At 35.6% G+C, this 24,157-nt stretch overlaps 1 protein-coding gene across 8 annotated transcripts in view; it reads right to left on the bottom strand.

The window, feature by feature from the left end:
- The window catches only part of LOC127847468 (phosphatidylinositol 4-phosphate 3-kinase C2 domain-containing subunit beta-like), a 95,262-nt gene that overhangs the window by 28,701 nt on the left and 42,404 nt on the right, over positions 1–24,157 (bottom strand). For 7 of the 8 annotated variants that reach the window (XM_052379390.1, XM_052379431.1, XM_052379421.1 and 4 more), the window contains 11 exons: positions 22,370–22,475; positions 21,625–21,686; positions 20,760–20,846; positions 17,855–18,043; positions 16,139–16,232; positions 13,919–14,013; positions 10,731–10,911; positions 8,032–8,043; positions 5,192–5,299; positions 3,095–3,317; positions 633–769 (listed from right to left, as the gene is read on the bottom strand). In XM_052379390.1, coding sequence (XP_052235350.1) covers positions 633–769; positions 3,095–3,317; positions 5,192–5,299; positions 8,032–8,043; positions 10,731–10,911; positions 13,919–14,013; positions 16,139–16,232; positions 17,855–18,043; positions 20,760–20,846; positions 21,625–21,686; positions 22,370–22,475 — 1,294 coding nt within the window. The remainder of the gene's footprint in view (positions 1–632; positions 770–3,094; positions 3,318–5,191; positions 5,300–8,031; positions 8,044–10,730; positions 10,912–13,918; positions 14,014–16,138; positions 16,233–17,854; positions 18,044–20,759; positions 20,847–21,624; positions 21,687–22,369; positions 22,476–24,157) is intronic. The other variant, XM_052379395.1, reaches the window with a different exon arrangement.

Below are 24,157 nucleotides of genomic sequence, written 5' to 3'. Positions count from 1 at the left end.
CGGACAGACGGAATATTTGACATTTGACCTTGAGGGAAGACCTTGACCTTTCACCACTCAAAATGTTCAGCTCCAGGAGATACACATGCATGCCAAATATCAAGTTGCTATCTTCAATAGTGAAAAAGTTATGGCCAATGTTAAAGTTTTCGAACGAACAGACAGACACCGTATATTAGACATTTGACCTTGAAGGATGACCTTGACCTTCACCTTTCACCACTCAAAATGTGCAGCTCCATGAGATGCACATGCATGCCAAATATCAAGTTGCTATGTTAAATATTAAAAAAGTTATGACCATTAAAGTTTTCGGACGGACGGACATACTGACTGACTGACGGACAGTTCAACTGCTATATGCCACCCTACCAGGGGCATAAAAATTCAATATCTTTTTTTATCAGGCTTACAAAACATGAACCATTATCTTCACCAGGAGGTTTTCATTATTGTGGCAGGCAAAATAAACTTCAAATAAGAGATATTATAACCAAAAAAACAAGACAATATAAATTATAATGAAAGTCAAAGTTTTAAAACAGTTAAAAACACTAGACAAGAGGTTTACATTTTGTGTGTGAAAATAAACTTCAAATCAGATAAAGGAAAACATTAAAGTCACAGCTCACTATTTTGTATTCTAGCTCTGTTGGGTTATGTTTCTGCAGCCAGTCTTTGATTGGTCGATCCTTGAATGAGCCTGTCACCCCTGATGACACCTGGATTTTACGCAACGTCTCTGACTCTGTTATGATCTCTATGAAACCTGAAATTAGTAAGTTGTGTACGATTACCTCATTCAAAAACAATATGCAACCAATGCTTGAAAGGTTTATATCTTTGTAACCAAAACTCCTCACAACCAATTGTTCTGACATTTATTGGCAACAAAATGAGGTATTTGGCAGCAGAAATGCCATTTCAAAACATTCTTTTTTCTAATAAAATCAGATATAACAGCCAAAAGTATAAACTTTCAACTTGGAAGTGTACATTAGTTTTGTTTGAGGCAGGGAAGCCTAGCTCTTTATTACTGAGATGCATTAAATAAAAATATATTTGAAAATTGTGTTTTTTTTGGTAAAAATAAAAAACAAACAAGTTTGGTGAAGATCGGATGAAAACTACTTGAATTAGAGAGCCGACAACATGCTCAATGTTTAAAACGCACTTAATGACCCTGTGACCTTGTTTTTAACCCGGCATGACCCATATTCCAACTTGACCTAGACATCAACTAGATACAACATCTGACCAAGTTTGGTGAAGAGCGGATGAAAACTACTTGAATTAGAGAGCGGACACTTAATACGAACCGACCGGCAGACCAACCGACTGACTGACCGACCGACCAACCGACAGACAGACAAGCTCACTCCTATATACCCCCCTAAACTTCATTTGTGGGGGTATAAAAATAGGTGGGTATTCAGTATCCTACTTCCTAGCCAGATTGCACTGAAAACAATAATATCTCAAAACTTTTTATTCTTTGTTTCAAATGTTGGATAGAGCTTTCAGAAAAATATAACTTATTTGTTTAGGCATAACAATTTCGGACAAAACTAGGACCAACTAGAGTTTTGTCACAGACGTGACGAATACCCCCACATGCCGCATTGACAGAGAATATTTTGCATGTTGTCTACACAAAAAATTGCGGACACCATGCTCAATGTTTAAAAGGCACTAAGTGACCCTGTGACCTAGTATTTGACCCAGCATGACCCAGATTCAAACTTGACCTAGATATCATCTAGATACATCTTCTGACCAAGTTTGGTATAGATTGGATGAAAAGTACTTGAATTAGAGAGCGGACACCATGCTCAATATTTAAAACGCACTAAGTGACCCCGTGACCTAGTTTTTGACCCGGCATGACCCATGTTCCAACTTGGCCTAGACATTATCTAGATACAACTTCTGACAAAGTTTGGTGAAGCTCTGATGAAAACTACTTGAATAAGAGAGCGGACACCATGCTCAATGTTTAAAATGCACTTAGTGGCCCCATGACCTAGTTTTTGACCCGGCATGACCCATATTCAAACTTGACCTAGACATCATCCAGATACAACATCTGACCAAGTTTGGTGAAAATCGGATGACAACAACTTGAATTAGAGAGCGGACACTATCTATAGACCGACCGACAGACCGACCGACCGACAAGCTCACTCCTATATACCCCCCCTAAACTTTGTTTGTGAGGGTATAACTAGATGTCACTGTCGTGTCTGAACAGTTTTGAGCAGGTTATGTTTTTAATTATTTAATAAAACACATAAGAAAAAACTTCTCATACACCTGGCTGCCATGTTTTTAAACAAACACCATTTTCAAACTCAGCCCAGAACTATCTATTTTTATGTTTCGCACAAGTGTCATATTGATTGGGTAAAAAATGTGACTTCTAAAGTATTCAAATGGTTTTTCTTTAGCCATGTAAGGAAAACTGTCGATACAGACAACAACCATGAACAAAATGCCATCATAAAAACTCACCACAAGCAAGTTATGCTCAGGAGAGTTTAAAAAGTCAACAATCACTCTAAAAATATGAAAGCAAGAGCTAAGTACTTGTGAAATGCATATCCTCTCTTTGAGACCCATCTATATATTAAGTTGGACCTTGATTTCTCCAAAAGTTTCAAGATATGCACTTGAAAAAAATCCCACGACAGTGACGAAGAAAACACTGATGCCAGATGGACATATTGAAACCGTATACCCCCTTTACTATGGCACTGTGAAGGATCATACCATGTTGAAAGAGAGTTACCAGTCTTACACTAAGTGGGCAGACAACTGAAGAGGGTGTCACATAAACAGGTACCTTTACTAAAATTCATAGAATAATCCCTGTTCGGTTCAGTGGGCAGACAACTGAAGACCAGTAGCATAATAAAAGGGGGACATATTTCAAATTGGGATTACCTCTAAAAGGCCCAACTGGCAAACAGCCGAAGGGGAATAGCATTACATAAGGAGACATATTTCATACTGGGCGTTACTTCTTTTTGCCCAGGGGCAGACAACTGCAGAGGGTTTCATATCAACAAGGGCCACAACACAGAGTGGAAGTTACCTCTCTTGGGTCCAGTGGGCAGACAACTAAATGTGACCATCTTCAGATCAAGTCCCTCCTTCAACCAGAGTCGGTCCATGATGCGTATGATTTGCATGGTCATCATGTCCTGACGGAGGTCATCCCCCACTTTAAACATGGCGTACACATTACCAACGTTTTCTGTGCAATTCCTGAACACAAGCTTCAGTGGTACAGCGTTGGAATTGAAGAAGGAACAAGACTGAAAATGGTCAAATAATTCTTTTTTTCTCCATTTTTAATGAAAAAAACTTTATCAAAACAGAAAAATAAAATGTTTGTTGCTGATCCTAAACAAAGTTAAAAATTGCTCACACAAAAAAAAAAAAAAAACAACTGAAAAATATGTAAGGCCATGTTTATATCAAAATACTGTTTGATCTGTACTTTGACCTGTTAATAAGCCAAAATATAACTCTTGTCATTCAGAGGCTGGCTATACTACCAGTCTGGCTTTTGCTTACGAAAGAGGAAGGCATGGATATCCTTACAGTCATAAAGGCATGAGGATATGGGGTATATTATAGTGGTGTACACTGGTGTGTATATATATACAATTGTATTTGTTGGTTTACAATGGTTAATATTTGTTTACAATGGTATATATTGGTTTACAATCGTATATATTGGTTAACAAAGGTATATATTGGTTTGCAATAGTATATAGTGGTTTACAATGGTATATACAGTAGACTCTGCCAATACCGGACTCTCTGAATACCGGAACTCTCCCGATTCCGGACGGTCGGGCCAGTCCCGTATTTTCTCCTTCTATTTCTTTGTTAAAAAATGTTGAATAAACCAAACTCTCTGAAAACCGGACAGGTATCTCCGTAAATTTGGTCATTTTCAACGTAAAATACATTGAGTATACCGGACGGTCTAAATTCTCAAGATGCCTGAGGCGTGAAAATAACAATACCTAGTCAGCACAGCGAGTGCGGTGTCACACTTTTTGCTCGCGATATTATCGATAATCGGATTAAACATACCATAAAGGTGTCAAGTCGTTACCGCGCTATGGGAGTCTGATTAAGTAATGTAAAACAAACTGTGAACGTCTATAATAGACGTTCGGTAACACCAAAAAGTGATTGGCTTGATCGTTTTATTAATTATTTATTATCGCCTATGATAAACAATTTAATTAAAAAATTAATGCATGCCGTTGCGACGATCACTTTCTTGTGATCTTTTCAGGTATTTTAAAAGATCTTGTAGCCATGTTTTTAACGCTGACATGGTTGTTTGTTTGTTTGTAAAATAAACTGTTAGAAATATGACTGTTAAATATCCTTCCATCTGTATGCAAATTCAGTCATTGCCGTTTACTAATTTTGAACGCATCTAAAATGTCGCAGCCTCCAGCTCACTTTGGGATTAATCAAAACAAGTCGGTATGGATTTTATTTTTGCTTTTAATCGATTAAAAACACATTTTTAAGAATGCAATTAACATCATCAGTACCTGCGTACAGTTATCACATGGTACATGTTAATGTATATGGTTTGTTTTATTTTTATGTGGTTCTGTACACAATGCATACCATGTATATTTTGGCAATATGCATTCTCTTGGTAAACCGGAACTCTCTGAAAACCGGATGATCAGGCCGGTCCCGAGACCGTCCGGTTTACAGAGAGTCTACTGTATTGGTTTACATTGGAATGTATCGGTTTACATTTGAACATACTGGTTTACCATTGTACTTATTGGTTTATAATAGTATTATACATTAGTTTACAATGGTATATACTGTATTATAATGCTTAATATTTGTTTACAATGGTATATATATCAGTTAACAATCATGTATAGCTATGATATATATGGTATATAGCAATCTTTGACATATATTGTTTAAATTGGTATATATTGGTTTACAATGGTATATATCGCTTTGCAATGGTGAATATAGTTAAAAATAGTAAATATTTGTTTACAATTGTATATATTGGTAAACAATGGTATATATTTGTTTACACTGGTATGTATTGGTTTAAAGTGGTATATTTTGGTTTACAATGGTAAATATTGGTTAACGGTGGTATATATTGGTTTACAAATGTACTTACATTCATGTCAATGCCGGACACCTCGTACCCAGGGTTGTGTGGCAGTAAGACATGATGTTTCTCCTTGAATATCTCAACTAACACATCCAGGTTCTTGCGTAGGAAGTTCTACAAATGTATCCAAGGACATAATCGTATAACATAATCATGACTTTGTTCTTAAGGTAAAACTAGGAGCAATAATAATTTATGCTAGTTATCTGGTTAATAACACGTTATATTTGTAAGTAAAGGGCAAAAAAAACTTTCTAAGTAATTTCTTGCATGTAATCACCATATTCAAGGACTAATGATAAGGGCCGTTGTTTAATTTTGCTCATTAAATTCCAAGGTATCTAAAAATAGCATGTAACATGCAATGAAACCTTCAAACTTATTATTACAGCCGCAGATGGATAAACAAGCAAGTCAAGATAAACAAGGAATGTTACAAGGCCATGAGACCACGTTTTCACCACTTTACTTTCACCCTTGATTTAAACAACTGTGCAATCACAAGTTTGATATGCACATATTAGCTAACAACACACACAATTTCAAAACAATACCTCCATCCAAACTAAGGTTTTTGAGCAGAAACAGCTGTTCTATTTTAACTAACATTGCCCTTGACCTTCAACCAAATGGTCTCAAATGCAATTCCAGGCTAGGTCTGCATTTAAGCTACCAACTCATCAAGTTTAAGTGCAATTCTTAAATAAAAACCAAAGATATTGAGCATAAATCATTTAAAAAATCATTACAGTGACCTTGACCCCACTGGCCTTTAATGCAATCCCAAGGTAGCTTTGAATGTAAGCCACCTATACAAACAGTTTAAGTGCAATAACTTCTTTAAAACTCAAATTATTGGCTGAAAACTCTTTTTTTCTATTTTCCTTTACCGTGACCAGGAGCTTGACCCCATTTGCAATTAAGGCAACCTAAAGCTTTGATTAAGCTACCAATACACATATGTTCCTTACAATACCTCCATCTACACTGAAATAATCGTGTGGATTTTCTTTCCCCTATTTTTATTAATTAGTTATAGGAACCTTGCCCAAAATAACCCCTCATACAATCCCATGCTAAGCCACAAAAATATATAGTTGAATACATTCATCCAATCTCAAGTAATTGAGCAGAAACAATTTTCATCTTTTAAATAAATGTTTCGTTGACATTGACCCAACAGAATCCAAACACAATCCCAGTCTAGGCCTCCATGCCTGCTTGAAATATGTTATGTACAAAGTGTCATTTCATTTGGTCAATGCAAACTGAAGTTTTAGACTATAATTATTTTTCAACATCAACCTTTTTCACCTGCCCATCCCCTTGTAAGACATACCCTAATTTAACAACCAAGATTCTAACCATTGAAATCCTTGTTAATTAAGTGGTTATGCTCCTTAAAAAGAAACATCATTCCGATAAATTTAAAAAGGCATGTTCAGCAGTACAAGCATGCTTTATAAGACATATGTCTGTTACTAAACAAATTACTATTTATAATCCTCAATCATTCATGACAAAATCATTAACAACAAAATCATCAAAGACAAAACGCTTGATAAAAATAGTAAAAGTTAATTATAATGAATCTTTTACATGAATATGGCTTTCAAATCCATTTATAGTTTCTGCCTAATGGCAGCAAATGATGTAGAAAAGAGCTGAAAAGGTGGCAGAATATGCTGACACTTTCTCAAACCAGTATAAAGATACTTATTAACAGTAAAAAGAGTGTCAACTTAGATACATCTTTTGACACAATTGTATCCCCTCAGAAAGTTAAATTTAATTAAAGACCTTTCTTACTAGATTCAAATTTTAAAGGCTTTATTATTACTGATAAGCAGCAAATAGCATAAAACCTGAACAGACTGCGAGTTACACATAGCCATTTTACTTCGCTTTTCAGTGGGAAAGGGTTAAAGGACTTGGTGAAATGAATCAATCAAGGATGTATAAATTTACTGTAAAAATAATTGCAATAAAAATAATTAAGACAACAAGAAATATGGCAATGCCATGCATGTATGCTACCAAAATAGGAAATTTTAGCATAACACCTCCATACTAAGGTAGTGAGCAGAGACTTTTTTCAGCAGCAACCAGTCTTAGTTTATCTTAACAGTTGTTATTGAATGCCTCTTGTGTTGAAAGGAATTTTTTCAGATGATTTTAAAGGGATCTTTTCACGCTTTGGTAAATTGACAAAATTGAAAAAAGTTGTTTCCGATTCGCAAATTTTCGTTTTAGTTATGATATTTGTGAGGAAACAGTAATACTGAACATTTACCATTGTCTAATATAGCCATTATATGCATCTTTTGACGATTTTAAAACCTAAAAATTATAAAGCGTTGCAACGCGAAACAATTGAATAATTTGGAGAGTTCTGTTTTTGTCGTTAAATTTTGTGAAACTACGAAGATTGCTTATATAAGGTATAAAATACTTCAAGTAAATGTACTCGGCGGAATAGCTCAGTAGGCTAAAGCGTTTTTACTTCAGGACTCTGGCAGGACTCCAGGGGTCACTGGTTCGAAACCTGGTCGGGGTCACTGGTTCGAAACCTGGTCCGGGAAATGTTCTTTTCCTTTTTTTAATATTATTCTTGATTTTTTACTGGAGCTTTTACGATCCAATGTTTACATTTATCGAAATAAAGCATTTAATGAATAAGTTAAAAAATGCCAAAATCTGTGAAAAGGCCCCTTTAATATTTTATTTATCAGTAATTCAGATATATTCTGAAAATAGAAGAACCAGAATTGGATGCAACTGGCAATAGAAGCAGGTAGATTTGCATTTTATTATGACATAATTCACTATTAAGCATGCATACATACGTTTCTAAGGATCTGAAGGGTTAAAAGATTATACAAGTACATATTAAATCTCAAATATTTAATAACTGAACAGTATTGTTTTGGATCTTAATTTCAGTTACCCTCAATACTTCAATCGCCAATATCAACAGTATTGCAGTAGTTTCATGGTGTCAGTTAGCCTGCTCAGACTTCTTTCATTGGGTCATTTTGTTGACTAGTTTTAAGAGCAAATACTTATGCCAGTAACAGGCAACTACTGTACTTGAATCTAACTAGCTGGGAACAGGGATAATTGCCATAAAAATAATATCATGATCAATCACTACAAAATTTAAGTGGCCGAGCTGAGCTACAACTGAGCTAGAAGCCCCCAATGCTAACTGTACTTTAATCATTTACATCTATTTATATTTACTTCATTAGGCCATAGAAAATAAATAAGTAGATTCTCATCCAAATTTTGGGAAAAATTGGGGTGGGTGGGTTTTATTTTGTATTTTTTATTTTCCATTTTATGTGTCGGACCTATATATAAGTAATGCAATGTTCACGAATTTGTTGGTTTATATGCATAACGCCTATATGTATGTATGTATTCGAAATTAAATAGAATAAAAGAAATACATTATCAACATTTGACTATTGTGTTTTATTTTACCCGTTTAATATCATGTAAAACATATTATGACATTCAATAAAACATTGACTAGACAAAACATTGAATAGACAAAACATTGACTAGACAAAACATTGACTAGACAAAACATTGACTAGACAAAACATTGACTAGACAAAACATTGACTAGACAAAGTATTACAGAAAATACAAATCTGTAAAAGAACCCTTTAAATTATTTTTTCAGTATGACTAGATATCATTGATTAATACATGGTACGCATTCAATAGACATCATTTACTATTTCATGTTCAGCTTGTATTATTTGATGAAGATGCTGAGAATGAAGATGATACACATTTAATATGGGAAATTTCAGGGGTGTCTCCAATACTAAAGTCAATAAAATTTCCTAGGCAGCCGACAGTTTGACTAACTGTAACATCGGGTGACACCTGCATCAATTCTAATTTATTTCGGCCAACGAAGGCACAGGCGATTTTCGGGTGGTCAACATTCAATGGGGCTTGATCATACGAACCACAAATGACCTCATCGTACAGGTCCGCAAGAGTTCAAGTTTCTGCACATTTTGACACCCCGTACCAATCTTTTACTGTTGTAACGCTGTTTCTACACCTCAAAATAAGAAACATTTTGTTGTTGTTTTCGCTGGATCACTTAAATTTCAGACGGCGCTCGTGCACCGTTAAAAATCAATAAGCGTCTTGGAGACATTGAGTTGCCGATTCGCTATTTTCGTACTCAGACAGCCGTTTTGTCCTCAGTATTTTGCGGCTTAAATTTTGTTTACAGATTTTTTTTACAAAATAAAAAACGTTCGGGCGGGACGATTTTCGATGGGCGGGCGGGGATGAGAATCTAGGAATTTATTTTCTATGGCCTTACAATGATTCACTACAAGGTGCAGTAACAAAACATACAATATTAGTAGATGTCAAAACAAATTAAATATACAAAATTAAACTCTTCCTGTAAAACAGTAGCTATTGTTACTCATTTATTGCGTAATTTTCCCATAATCTACTAAAATAAGTATAGACAGAGATAACAGAACATGGATTATAACGTTGCCAAACATTTCAAACAGACAGATTACCCATTGCTTGTGAGTCAGATACCAAAAAAGGACAATGGCCACTCCCTATGCTAAAACTTAAATATTTTCAAATCTTATCAACCATCCTACTTGTAACTTTTTTCACCATAAATTGACATATTTTGAATCTTCTCCAAGGTAATACTACGGAACATGAAGTCTACCACCATAATGACATGATTACTTGTAATCTCCATTCCTCACACTAAATCCAGTCCACATACAAATCAAATCAACCCTCTGAACTCTATAACCTCTATCTCTCCCCCATGCCTGTTAGCCTTTCTCCTCTTTGATTGTGACCAAAAGGTTTCCTATTGCCCCTAGTCTACCACCATAATAAAAGGATTTATAAAAATCCTAACTTCTTTAGCTAAATCTACTGCACAAAACAAATTGCCCAACAGTACCTCTCTCTCATAACCCTCTCCTTTATGGACTTGTTAAGCCATGAGTTTTATAAATATTGCCTGTAGTTTGCCTCATTGCAATGGACTCAAAAGTCTAATAAAAACATCAACAAAATCTTAGCTAATAACTTTTCACCACCTTTTGCAAGTTGGACTGTCTATTTTTGTACTGCCCACATAATGCTGCCATAAAAATCTCTACAAGCTTAAACCACTTAATTCATTATTCCCATCGACTTGGCTAACTTGCCTCTCTCAACACCCTTTGACTGCATGAGATCCTCTGGGCATTGAAACAAACATCAGAAATATCTTGACTCCTTGAGCTAAAAGCACACAATTTATAATTGAATGCTCTAAGAAAACAGGTCTTAAAGCAATCTGCACAGGCTAATCTGGGACGACACTTCCACCACATGCATTAAGACCAGTTTTCTCAGGGAATGGCTCAATTTCACACTACTCTACCTCTTTCTCGACACTATTTGCCTGTTGGAGCATTAAAACAACTGAAAAAAAAAACACTTACAAAACCCAATTTATAATTCAAAATAACTCTCCCCATGGTACCTCTTTCTCTCCGCCCTTGGCCTGCTGCACCTTTTCGGCGGTTGTGGTTAGCACCTTGATAATCTCCTCCTGTTTCTTGAACTCCTGGTACAGCGCCTCCCCTGCCACACTCACCAGCGCCACAAACATCAGCTCGTACCTGCGCTTGTACAGCCGGTCCTGCGTCGCACCCTTCAGTAACCTGGAGAAAAGCATGTGGGGGAAATAAGCATACAAACACACACGCACTTGTAACAAATTATAGTTTAGCCACAGAAGTCAGAATAAAGGTAATGTTCCTTGTGCATGGCACTTTTCCACATTGATATCTATACATATATAACAAGTACATGTTAAAATCTTAATAAGCTTCTGAGATAGAGCCCTGTAGAGTTTGTGATCCATGGGGAGACTGGCAGACTGACAGAACACACCAAAACAAGGGTTGTTTGTAAAACATGCATGCCCTCCATATGGGCTGTCAGTTGTAGTGGCAGCCATTGTGTGAATACGTTTTTTTTCACTGTGACCTTGACCTTTGACCTAGTGACCTGAAAATCAATAGGGGTCATCTGCCAGTCATGATCAATGTACCTATGAAGTTTCATGATCCTAGGCCTTATTATTCTTGAGTTATCATCAGGAAACCATTTTACTGTTTCGAGTCACTGTGACCTTGACCTTTGACATAGTGGCCTGAAAATCAACAGGGGTCATCTGCCAGTCATGATCAATGTACCTATGAAGTTTCATGATCCTAGGCATAAGCATTCTTGAGTTATCATCCGGAAACCATTTAAGATATTGCAAAACTTTGACCAAGGTTAAAGTTTTGGACAAATACAACTAATGAATCACTGTGACGTTGACATTTGACCTAGTGACCTGAAAATCAATAGGGGTCATCTGCCAGTCATGATCAATGTTCCTATGAAGTTTTATGATCTTAGGCGTAAGCATTCTTGAGTTATCATCCGGAAACCATTTTACTGTTTCGAGTCACTGTGACCTTGATCTTTGACCTAGTGACCTGAAAATCATTAGGGGTCATTTGCCAGTCATGATCAATGTACCTATGAAGTTTCATGATCCTAGGCGTAAGCATTCTTGAGTTATCATCCGGAAACCATTTTACTATTTTGAGAACTGTGACCTTGACCTTTGACCTAGTGACCTGAAAATCAATAGGGGTCATCTGCCAGTCATGATCAATGTACCTATGAAGTTTCAATGATCCTAGGCCTTGTTATTCTTGAGTTATCATCCGGAAACCATCTGGTGGACGGACGGACCGACCGACCGACTTACATGAGCAAAATAATATACCCCCTCTTCTTAGAAGGGGGGCATAACTATATCCCCCCGCCTTCAGCAGTGGATTTATAGAAAATCTGAGAAAACTTGATTTACCAGTTCAGGCCTTATGAACTTATTTTGACTTTGAGCAGGTGACGTAACTTATACGTTATACTAAAACTTTATGTGTGTCCAATTGTTGGGAATGTGATGAAATATCATTGGAAAAGTTAAATACAGTAGAATTGCAATATCTCGAGCTGGCGATTTCTCGAAAACTGGCGATTACTCAAGCATGAAAGAAAGTCCCTAAAATTTTCCTTTAAGTTCTATATTAAATACCCGCAATAACTTAAACATGCGATTTTCAATAACTCATGGATGTGTGCTGGTCCCTGAAAGGCATTTCACACCTAATTAACTGGCAATTATGCAAAGACACTTTCTCGTCTGGTCGGTGCTAAAAAATATTCAAGTTGTGAAAACAGTGCAATCAAGCAGACAAAAAATGCTTGATTAGGTTAGTTAGTAGCAGTTTGAGAAACACTGCAAATTGTCATTCTTTGAGATGCAGATAAAAGCAACACAGTTTTAATGATAATTAAATAATTACCAGCAATTTATAATTATGATACAATGTATGGTATAAAAGAGAGCGTAGCAGATAATACTTCAGAATCTCTTAACTGAATTCCTTCTTGTTATTTGCGCTGCATCATGACAACACAGAAAAGTCTTACAATTGTCAAACTCCTGAGCAATCTAGTGAAGGACCCACTTGTGGGGGTAAATAAAGCGTTTGCTGTCTGAAGTTAAGCATCACAAACCGAAACAGTAAAAACAAATAATACCATGGATTACTCGAAACCTGCGATTACTCGAGCATCAAGGTCAGTCCTGTGCTACCACGAGTTATCGCAGTTTTACTGTAACAAAATAGTCAGCAGTGATATTTTGGTCAAAGTTTAATATCTGTGAGCTGGGAATGGGTACTAAAAGAGGGCCTAAAAGGCTCATACTTGCTCACCTGAGATACAAAGGAACTGACTTGTTCTGTGCAGCCCAAGATGTCATTAGAACGATTGTTCTGACCCAGTTTCATTTATAGAGTGCTAACAAGGTTTTACTTTAACCATAAAAGGATAAATTCCCAACCACTATTAAAACATGTTAATTACAAAGTTTCATGAAGATTGGACAATAAAAATTTGACTTAAAGAGTTTAAACAAATTTTTTACTATAGCCATATTAGGCAGCCATGTTTTATAACCAACTGGAATCATTTTCAAACTCATCCAAAATATAATTGTTACAAATCTTCTGACTAAGTTTCATGAAAATCCGACAATAAATGTGGTCTCTACAGTGTTAACAAGGTTTTACTAAAGCTAATTAACTAAAAATGCCCCGCCCCCCGTTGGCCATGTTTTTCAACCAAACCGGAACCAATTTGGAAAACGTCCAGAATATCATTGACACAAATCTTCTGACCATATTTCATGAAGATCAGATAACAAATGTGGCCTCTAGAGTGTTAACAAGGCAAATGTTGACGCCACAAAATGCAAGAGGCACAACGGACAAAAGGATATCACAATAACTCACCATGAGCTCATTGTGCTCAGGTGATCTAAAAAGACTTTTATATTTTGTTATCATTAAATCAAAACTTATTTAAAGATAATCTTAATTATAAAAATACAATAACATACCTACTATAAATATCCCCCTTTAAATGTGTTGATATATCAAGACATTTAAATACTTTGGCTACAAAAATACACATAATAGAATAAAATATTAAGAACAGAAATGTTGTTATCTAATGAACCTAAGTTTTCATATCATTTTTAAACCATAAAAAATTAACATAAAAGCACCTTGCTCATTCAGCAGTTTGCCTCTCACTTACCAAAAGAACTGATGGGCGAATCTCACGCTACGACATGATTGTTCCAGCAGCAAACGTGCCAGGGGGGAACTGTGATAACTTTCATATTTCAGAGCCTGAAATTAAACAAGTAAACTAAAATGACAGGTCAAGTTCACTGGGGCTCATGCGGCAACAATTTCTCTTGCAGCAGACAGGCCACTTTAGTTGGGAACTGTAAAATCCCTTGTACTAAAGGGGCTTATATTAAATAATCAATATAGTTTAGATAAAAGGTCAAGGTCACTGGGGCTTACCATGCAACACTACTGCTCCAGTAGCAGAAAGGCCAGGGGGAATGTGATGTTTATTTTCACTACTACAGTGTCTGAATATAAAAGTTCTATTTAAAACATGATTTGGCCTTTGAACTCAAAGTGCGATATGAACCTGTAACAAAGAAGGCTGGTTCTTGTGTGGTACACATCATCTAAACAAGATGATCATAACATAAATACTAGGCATAGAAAAAAAATGTGTCCATCATGATGATGACCATTGTCAACCAATATGGTTATTAACAAACTTCTATACTGCTAGTGCAATATATATTATAAACAAGACTATTTCCAAGCAATATATGCCCCCTACCGGCTCCACCATTGTGAAAATTTTTTAATTCTTTTTTTATTGTTTTTTATTTTTCATTTGTTGCCATAGCAACCAGAATTCATGACGTAGGAACAAAATGAAAAGACGAGCATAATCTCCATATTGCCATCTGACCATGTTTCATGAAAAAATATGACAAACTTTTAAAGTTATCGCAGGGTCCAGAAAAGTGTGACAGACAGACAGACAGACTCACAGACAGACGCACAGAGCGCAAACCATGAAACCAGTAGGGGACAATAACCTTGATCTTCAAGTTAAAATGAGGATATCTAAAAAATATCTTTCATAATGTACAACATCTAATTTTCATAATGTACAACATTTAATTTTGATAAAACATAAAAAAAATTATATTAAAAGCAGATGTAGACTGAAAGGACTTCATAATACAATTATATTCATATCATATATAGCTCATGTATTTCAATGACTGCAATGAAACATTCAACATCAATCATCATCTTGATGGTCGTGAGGGCATTGACTATTTGCAGTGATTGATAAGGATGGGAAGAAAACTTGTAAAGCTATCAGAGAGCAAATATTTAACCTGTAACAACTTAGATACGTATTTTGACGCATTTTTGTTTAAAGACTTCATTTGCAACCCTTAGTTACTGATGAGCAGCAAACAGCATAAAACCTAAAGAGACTGCGAGTTCCAGGCTATTCTGGTTTTATGCTGGTTGCAAAAAGCCATTTTCACTTTGATCCTGAGTGGGAAAGGCTTAATAAGAAGAGTTCAAATAACTTGTCATGTATTGTTCAATGATATAGATTGTAAATACAAACCTAGTCACCTTTAGCATGAATATAATAAAATACGGTTACAATGAACTAAATACAAACCTAGCCACCTTTAGCATGAATATAATAAAATACGTTTACAATGAACTACTAATTAATATACTGGAAGCGATTAGAAAAAGTATAATATTTTGGCCTAATTAAACTTGTGCAAAACATGTACACACTTAATTATTCCCTCAGAGGCAGAGTGAAAATTGCTTTGTGCAAACAGCATAATACGCAAACAGCTTGCGAGTAACTTGCAGTCTGTTCAGGTTTTATGCTGTTTGCTGCTCATTAGTGTCTAAGGATTCGAAATGAAGAATTTTAAACTTAAATCTACCGCTAGTAAGAAAAGTCTTCAATTAAATATTACTTTCTAAGAGACTACAAACATATCTAAATACGTATCTAAGTGGGAAAGGCTTAATGCAAATATATAAGACAATCCAAGCGAATAATTTATGCTAATTGTGTTGACAAGTGTGATGTAAATGTTGTCTGGCTATAGGTTAACTCTTTTCTCCATACGAAACAAAGTGAGAATGGCTTCGGCAAACATCATAAAACCAGAATAGCCTGCGAGTAACATGCAGTCTGTTAAGGTTTTATGCTGTTTGCTGCTCATCAGTATCTAAGGGTTAAAAATGAAGTCTTTAAAACTTGAATCTCGTAAGAAAGGTCTTAAATTCAATTTAACTTTTCAAGGGACAACAAATACGTAAAAATACAATACATCAAAGTGGTTGGTAAAGGGTTAAACTAATCCTATATTTTGTGAAAGCCTTTTTTCAATACCTGTATTAACTGTGGAATAAAGTCAATAAGGTCATCAGTAGGCATTTTTCTAAGGCAGTCCACTGCAAATGCTCGCACCCTCACATCTGGGTACCTGTCAAGAATGAAGAATTTAAACAGGCATTATACAAAGCAGCATGCAACCAGTAAATAGCTTACATTTATGGATATTATTGGGAACAAAGTTTGGGTTAAATAGGCATCTATTTATTTGGCAAGGTGTAGAAACCTTTTAATGCTGGGCATATTAACTTCTCAGTACTTAACAATAACTCAATGTTATAATGATCCGAATTTATTGTGCATTCATTTTGATTGGCATCAATCGTTTAAGAAAACAAGAGCACCACATAACGGGTGCCACACTCGGCTACGGGTGCAGTTTTGAATAAATGAAAGCTTGTCAGATTGTTTTTTTTTATAAAGGTCACAGTGACCTTGACCTTTGACCTATTGACCCAAAAATGGGTGTGGCGTGTAGAACTCATCAAGGTGCATCTACATATGAAGTTTCAAAGTTGTAGATGGAAGCAATTTGATTTTAGAGCCAATGTTCAAACCTAAACAAAATGTTAAGGTTTGAGCACGACGCGGAAGGCGAACGTTGGACGACACGACAATCTGGCCATGACAATACCTTGGGTTTTCTTTGAAAACGCCGAGATAAAAATTAAGCAGAAGAACATTTGTGGACTTAAGCCCAGGGTCCATAATTACAAAGTGCCTTATAGATAGAAGTCTTGGGGAAAGAGCCTCTTTCAAAACACCTAAGGAAAAAGTACAAATGTAGACGTGGGGCAAATATCAATGTTTACAACTACCTTCGGGAAAAGAGCATGACTAAGAGAAAGAAGTCTTGAGGTATGGGGCCACTATGGGCAACTTAATGAAAAAAAGTGGCTTCCGGAAAATAGTTTTCGGGTATAAGCACTTATTTACAAAGAACCTTACAGAAAAGTCTTAAGGTATAAGCACGAATTTACAAAGCCCCTTAGGGAAAGAAATGTTTACTGGAAATAAGTCTTGAGGCATGGCTACTTATTCACAAAGTCTCCTTCAAAAAGTAGTCTAAGATTCTGTATTGACAAAGAGCCTTAGGGAAAAGAGTCTGTTTTGATATAGTGCTTTAACCCTTTCCCACTCAAAGGCAAAGTGAAAATGGCTATGTTCAAACAGCATAAAACCAGAACAGCCTGCCAGTGACTCCCAGTTTGTTCAGGTTTAATGCTGTTCGCTGCTCATTTGTATCTTAAAGTTGGAAATGAAGCCTTTAAAGCTTGAATCTAGTTAGAAAGGTATTTAATTAAATGTAACTTTCTAAGGGACTACAAATTCGTCAAAATGCATATCTAAGTGGTAAAGGGTTATTAAAGAAAGTAGTCTTGTTTTAAGAGCCTGTATTGACAAATCACGTATAGGAAATATGTAACATTGCAAGGGAAAGTATTCATTAATTGTCCCAGACAAAAGCCACATTGACAAGATCCTCGGGGAAAATATACTTAATGTAACATCACAGTATTGACCAAGCACCTGTCTGTTGGGCTTGGCCCCATTTTCATATAGATACTAAGGGAAAGGGCTTTTGGGGCAAGAGACTGCATTGAGAAAGAGCCTACGAGAAAAGAGTCTTGGGGGAAAACCAGCATGGAAAAAGAGTCTGAGTGAAACAAGTTACTGTAACAATGCAGCTTAATAACAAGAAACAATACTTACTGAGGAAGTAGCAACTCTAGTGCCTGCATGGGCTGTAGGACAGACCAGTGCTTGAGTAGGGAGTAGATCTCGGGTAGCATGGCCCAGTCCCACCCGTGGGCAGCCTGTAGTATCCATGGCAACAGGCTGGGGTACTCTCGCAGGTGGTAGCGGTAGATCCACAGCACCTCCAGCTGGTCAGCTGTGCACCTGGACGACATGACATAATTGTTATTGGGCATTTTTTTTGTTTTGGTACATGTTTGTTTTTTATTTGTGGACAAGTGTTTGGAGAATTAAAATTTTCACAAATGTAATAATGCATGATTAATTGTAAATAAATCATAGTTTTCTTGTATTTTGTTATGTTTTTTGGTGATGCTTAAGGATATATGAACATGAATTTCCAATTTTTCATGAAAAGTAACTGCCATTTGGGAGATCAAGGGGATATATGGAAATCATTTCATTTTTTCATTGTATTTTCCATATCATAAAAAAACTTTAAAATATTGCATGTTGACAAAGATAAATAAGGGACAAAATTGTCACAAAACCAGGTTTTTAATTGGAAAAAAAAGTCTGAAAAAAAGTGCATTGTTACCCCCCTTTGTAAGATTCAATCTATTTTTACTCATGGCGACCTTGATTTCAATTTGAAACTAGAGCTTTGTCATAGACGTGACAAATACCCCCACATGCCACATTGACACATAATATTTTGCATGTCGTCGTCACAAAAAACAGCGGACAGCATGCTCAATTTTTAAAACGCACTATATGACCTCTTGACCTAGTTTTTGACCCAGAAAGGCCCATGTTCTAACTTGGCCTTAACATCATTTCCATAAAACTTCTGAACAAGTATGGTGAAGATAGGATGTAAAATACTTGAATTAGAGAGCGGACAACATGTTGAATGTTAAAAAACGCACTTAGTGACCCCGTGACATAGTTTTAGGCCTTGAATGGCCCATGTTCAAACTTGTCCTAGAGATCATTTAGATAAAACTTGTGACCAAGTTTGGTGAGGATTGGATGAAAACAACTTGAATTAGAGAGCGGACAACATGGTGAGGTTTAAAACGCACTAAGATACCCCATGACCTAGTTTTTGACCCGGCATGACCTATATTCAACCTTGAACTAGACATCATCTAAATACAACTTCTGACCAAGTTTGGTGAAGATTGGATGAAAACTACTTGAATTAGAGAGTGGACAACATTGTGATGTTTAAAACGCACTAAGTGACCCTGTGACCTTGTTTTTGACCCAGCATGACCCATATTCAAACTTGCCCTAGAAATTATCAAGATACAACTTCTGACCAATTTTGGTGAAGATTGGATAAAAACTACTTGAATTAGAGAGCGGACAACATGGTGAGGTTTAAAACACACTAAGTGACCCCATGACCTAGTTTTTGACCCGGCATGGCCCATGTTTGAACTTGGCCAACACATCATCTAGTTACAACTTCTGACCACGTGTGGTGAAGATCGGATTTAAACTACTTGAAATAGAGAGCAGACACCATTCTCAATGTGTAAAACATACTAAGTGACCCTGTGACCTAGTTTTTGGTCTGGCTTGGCCCATGTTCGAACTTGGCCTTCAGATCATCTAGATAAAACTTCTGACCAAGTTTGGTGAAGATCTGATAAAAACTACTTGAATAAGAGAGAGGACACCATGCTGAATGTTAAAAAATGCACTAAGTGACCCTGTGACCTAGTTTTTTACCCGGCCAGGCCCATGTTCGAACTTGGCCTAGACATCATGTAGATACAACTTCTGACCAAGTTTGGTGAAGATCGGATGAAAACTACTTGAATTAGAGAGCAGACACTTTACAAGGACCGACACACAGACCGACCGACCGACAAGTTCACTCCTATATACCCCCCTAAACTTCATTTGTGGGGGTATAAAAAAAAGTCTGATAAAGGGAGACCAACTCAACAATGTGCAATGTTACTGATTGTTCAAATTTAGCCCCCTTGTTTCAAAATCAATTTTTTTTAGTCGTGGCGACCTTGACCTTTGAGATATTGACGTAATTGTTTTGCGCGACACATCGTCCAATGATGGTGAACAAATTTGCCAAATAATTTTAAAATCTCACAATGAATGACATAGTTATGGCCCGGACAAGCTCACTTGTGGCCATTTTTTACCTTTGAACTCAAAGAGTGACCTTGACCTTGAAGATATCGACGTAATTCTTTCGCGCGACACACCGTCTAATGATGGTGTACAAATGAACCAAATGATTTTAATATGTAACAATGAACGACAAAGTTATGGCCTTCGGAAAACCTGGTTAAATATTCATACACCAATAAATCTTAAATCCACCATTAGCCTTTTCATTTTTTCATTCACCTAACAACCAGTAGTAACTAAATGCACTCTTTAATAATTACAACATCTTTCCTTTTAACAAAAGCTTTCCATTCCAAGAGGATAATCCTCACATGTGACCTGTTTTTTTCATTTCCCATAGACTTTGTCTGCATTTCAACAGAGCATAAACTGTCTTCAAAATTATACCTCAGGTATGCTTTTCCTAACAGTTTATACACCATTGAAATGGATATATGCAGACATGCCAAATTGAATTATTAAGTTAAATGGCTCATCAATGAACACCTCATTTTTTACAATGACATCATAATCAGGTGCACTATTTTGGGGTCACACCATACTATAAAAATATCATTATGTTTGCGTTGGGTTTATGCCTTTCAAATGCCATAATAATGACAATACAACTGTTTTATGGTAGCTTAAGTCAGCTTAGGCTAAAAAAATGCAAGAAAGCAAACACCCTGAGATTTTAACCTTCTTTAAGAATTATCATTAACAACCTCAAGAAAGGTTTTACTTAATTTTTGTCCAGGTACAAGATTTTAATACTTACGTTGCTACACAGTCTATCTTCATAACTTCATGAATTTCTTCTTGTATTTCAGGGGCCAAGTCTTTCATTGTTTTCTTCATATTGTCACTTAAACAAATAAAAATATTTCATTTTCGTTTTTATAAACACCGAAACAAATCGTGCTGCTTTATTTTCCCTTACAACACCCCTTTAACATGGAAAAATCCTTTTGTATGACCTTTGTTCATTTTTTTTATCAATTCATAAATGCAATATTAATGTAAAACATTTTAATCATAATATCAAAATACAATTATTCTATGTATTACCATGCAATATCGTGAGCATTTATACAATTAGTCATATGTAACCCTCAGGAAATTTCACAACATAATGATCAAACTTCCAATAAGTAAAAGTTACTCATGCATTTTTTTTATTTCTATATGATGAGGTTCAGCAATACTCAAAGAGATTCATATTTGTGCATACATTTAGCACAATATACCTTATGAGTATGTCTGTCAAAAATGTCACATGTATTTTTGACAAGAGAATATACATGAATTTAAATTTACCTAACAGTACAAAAGCTCATTTCAAATCACTGATTAAGATTATTAGAGCCGTGTTCTGAGAAAACTGGGCTTAATGCATGTGCATAAAGTGTCATTCCAGATTAGCCTGTGCAGTCTGCACAGGCTAATCAGGGACGACACTTTCTGCATGTATGGTATTTTTAGTTTCAATGAAGTCCCTTTTACCTAAAATCAAGTTTAGGCGGAAAGTGTCGTCCCTGATTAGCCTGTGCAGACTGCACAGGCTTATCTGGGACGACACTTGATGCACATGCATTTAGCCCAGTTTTTTCAAAAAGCAGCTCATTTGTTTAAAAATCACCTACCTGTCATTCATCCGCAATGGTTCAGAGAAATTAATCTGCTTCCCGAAATCTGGCAGGTTGAACTGAAATGGAACACAGATATGTCTTCATTGTGATTTCATGAAAACAATTATCACGCCAAAATTGTACTGGGTCAGTCAATTTGATTAGAGTTCTGTATACCGGTATATAAACATTCTTAATGACTATGGTCCAGGGAATTTGGTCATCCAAACTTCATACAACAAACACAAATTTTATTGTTTAAACTTATTTTGAAAGTAATGATAATTATGTAAAACAAATTGAAAGCTGAAATACTTCTCAACTGCAAAGGATGTTAAAATTAATATCATTATATCACAAGTTACAATTTAAGTAATTTTAATGTTATCTGTTGAAAAGTGCAGGAGTACTTAAGTAGTAAGAGTGAGACCAGTTTTTGTCACCTGACAGTTGCTAATGTTGAATCCAGTATTCGCCCTTTTATTCACCTAGGGTATAATATATGAGCCTCGCTTTGTGAAAAGGGGGTTTAATGAATGTGCGTAAAGTGTCGTCCCAGATTTGCCTTTGCAGTCCGCATATCAAATCAGGGACAACACTTTTAGCCTAAACTGGATTTAGCTTAGAAGAGACTTCCTTCAAACTGAAAATACCATAAAAGCAGAACTTCACAGTCTAATCTGGGACAACACTTAATGAACATGCATTAGACTCCCTTTTCACAGAGCACAGCCCATATGTATTATAACCCAGTACCCACCTGTAGAAGGGCCGAGTCTGGTTGCAGAGTGGAACAATATGGAGTCACAGGATCGGCGGCACAGTTCATCTGCAGGGGCACCAGCTGGCTGCCTTGTAACATGTACCTGGAATGAGAATTTGGCAGTAAATAGGAAGTAAATGCTCTGTTAATGGGATGTAAATGCTCTGTTAATGGGATGGAAATGCTCTGTTAATGGGAAATAGATAATACATTCATGGGAAGGAATGCACATGTTCTTGAAAAATATATACGTGTATTCTGTTAATGTGAAAAAAAATCTTTTCATGTGAAAAAATAATATATTAATGTTAAAGAAACAATCAATTAGAGGGTAGGAAATCATCAGTAAATAGGAAACAAATCATGTGTTCATCGGAAAATAGGAATGAAATATTTAGTGAAATGGACAGAAATAATCTGTTCATGGGAAAAAAAGAACACTGATGGGAAAGCAACTATATTATAAGATAGATGAATATTATTCTTTTAGTTGCCCCGGATATGCCCAGTCTGTTATTTCATTCTAGATCGTTCTCTTATATGCGCCCCTCTCTGGGAAGTATGACATTTTTACAAATGTCAATTGTAATTTTATTGGTTTACTGAGAAGCAAACACTATGGGTTGCACACTAATTTTTGTGCATTTGTGTGGGTCCAAAAATTCACGAAATCAAATGTTCAATAAACGTTTACATCCAAAGCCTTATTCTCAAATATTATCAACAAGAGGGCAAAATGTCTCTTAAGTGCTCATCTTTGTAAAGCATACAACAACACTTGAAGATTTAACATGGGGATGTGGTTATTGATATTGTCACCATTAATATTTTGGCAAAAATTCCATCACCATTAAGTCATAAATATGGCTTCAGGTAAAAAGGATTTTGTTTTAAACATTTACAAGGTATCATATTTTAAACATTTACAAGGTATCATATTTTGTTTTAAACATTTACAAGGTATCATATTTTGTTTTCTACATTTACAAGGTATCATATTTTGTTTTAAACATTTACAAGGTATCATATTTTGTTTTATACATTTACAAGGTATCATATTTTGTTTTATACATTTACAAGGTATCATATTTTGTTTTATACATTTACAATGTATCATATTTTGTTTTAAACATTTACAAGGTATCATATTTTGTTTTATACATTTACAAGGTATCATATTTTGTTTTATACATTTACAAGGTATCATATTTTGTTTTATACATTTACAAGGTATCATATTTTGTTTTATACATTTACAAGGTATCATATTTTGTTTTATACATTAACAAGGTATCATATTTTTTACATGCACAATATCAAGATTCAAACTTGCCTAAACCTTTTCATGTTCTTTGTTTTCACACATTAAACTAGTTTTCCAACGCAGCTGACCCAGATGCAAACTCGGCCATGATATTGTCAAACAAGACTATTGCCAAGCAATAAAAGTCCCCTACCCACGCAGGATCCATCATTTCAGCAATATTTGTAGTTAATTTTGTTGCCATAGCGCCCAGAATTCTTGACGTAGGAACAAAATGAAATGAGGTGCATACTCTCTATATAGCAATCTATCGATGTTTCAAGTTTCATGAAAAAATATGAAGAACTTTTAAAGTTATCGCAGGATCAACCATTTTCAGCAATATTCCTAGTCTATTTGTTGCCATAGCAACCGGAATTCTTGACGTAGGAACAAAATGAAATGACGTGCAAAATCTCCATATTGCCATCCGTCCATGTTACAAGTTTCATGAAAAAATATGAAAAACTTTTAAAATTATC

This window comes from Dreissena polymorpha, chromosome 1, assembly GCF_020536995.1.
Source record: "Dreissena polymorpha isolate Duluth1 chromosome 1, UMN_Dpol_1.0, whole genome shotgun sequence".
Lineage (NCBI taxonomy): Eukaryota > Metazoa > Mollusca > Bivalvia > Myida > Dreissenidae > Dreissena > Dreissena polymorpha.
Note: the sequence above shows the minus strand (reverse complement) of the source record. Positions and strands in the feature narration are given on the sequence as shown.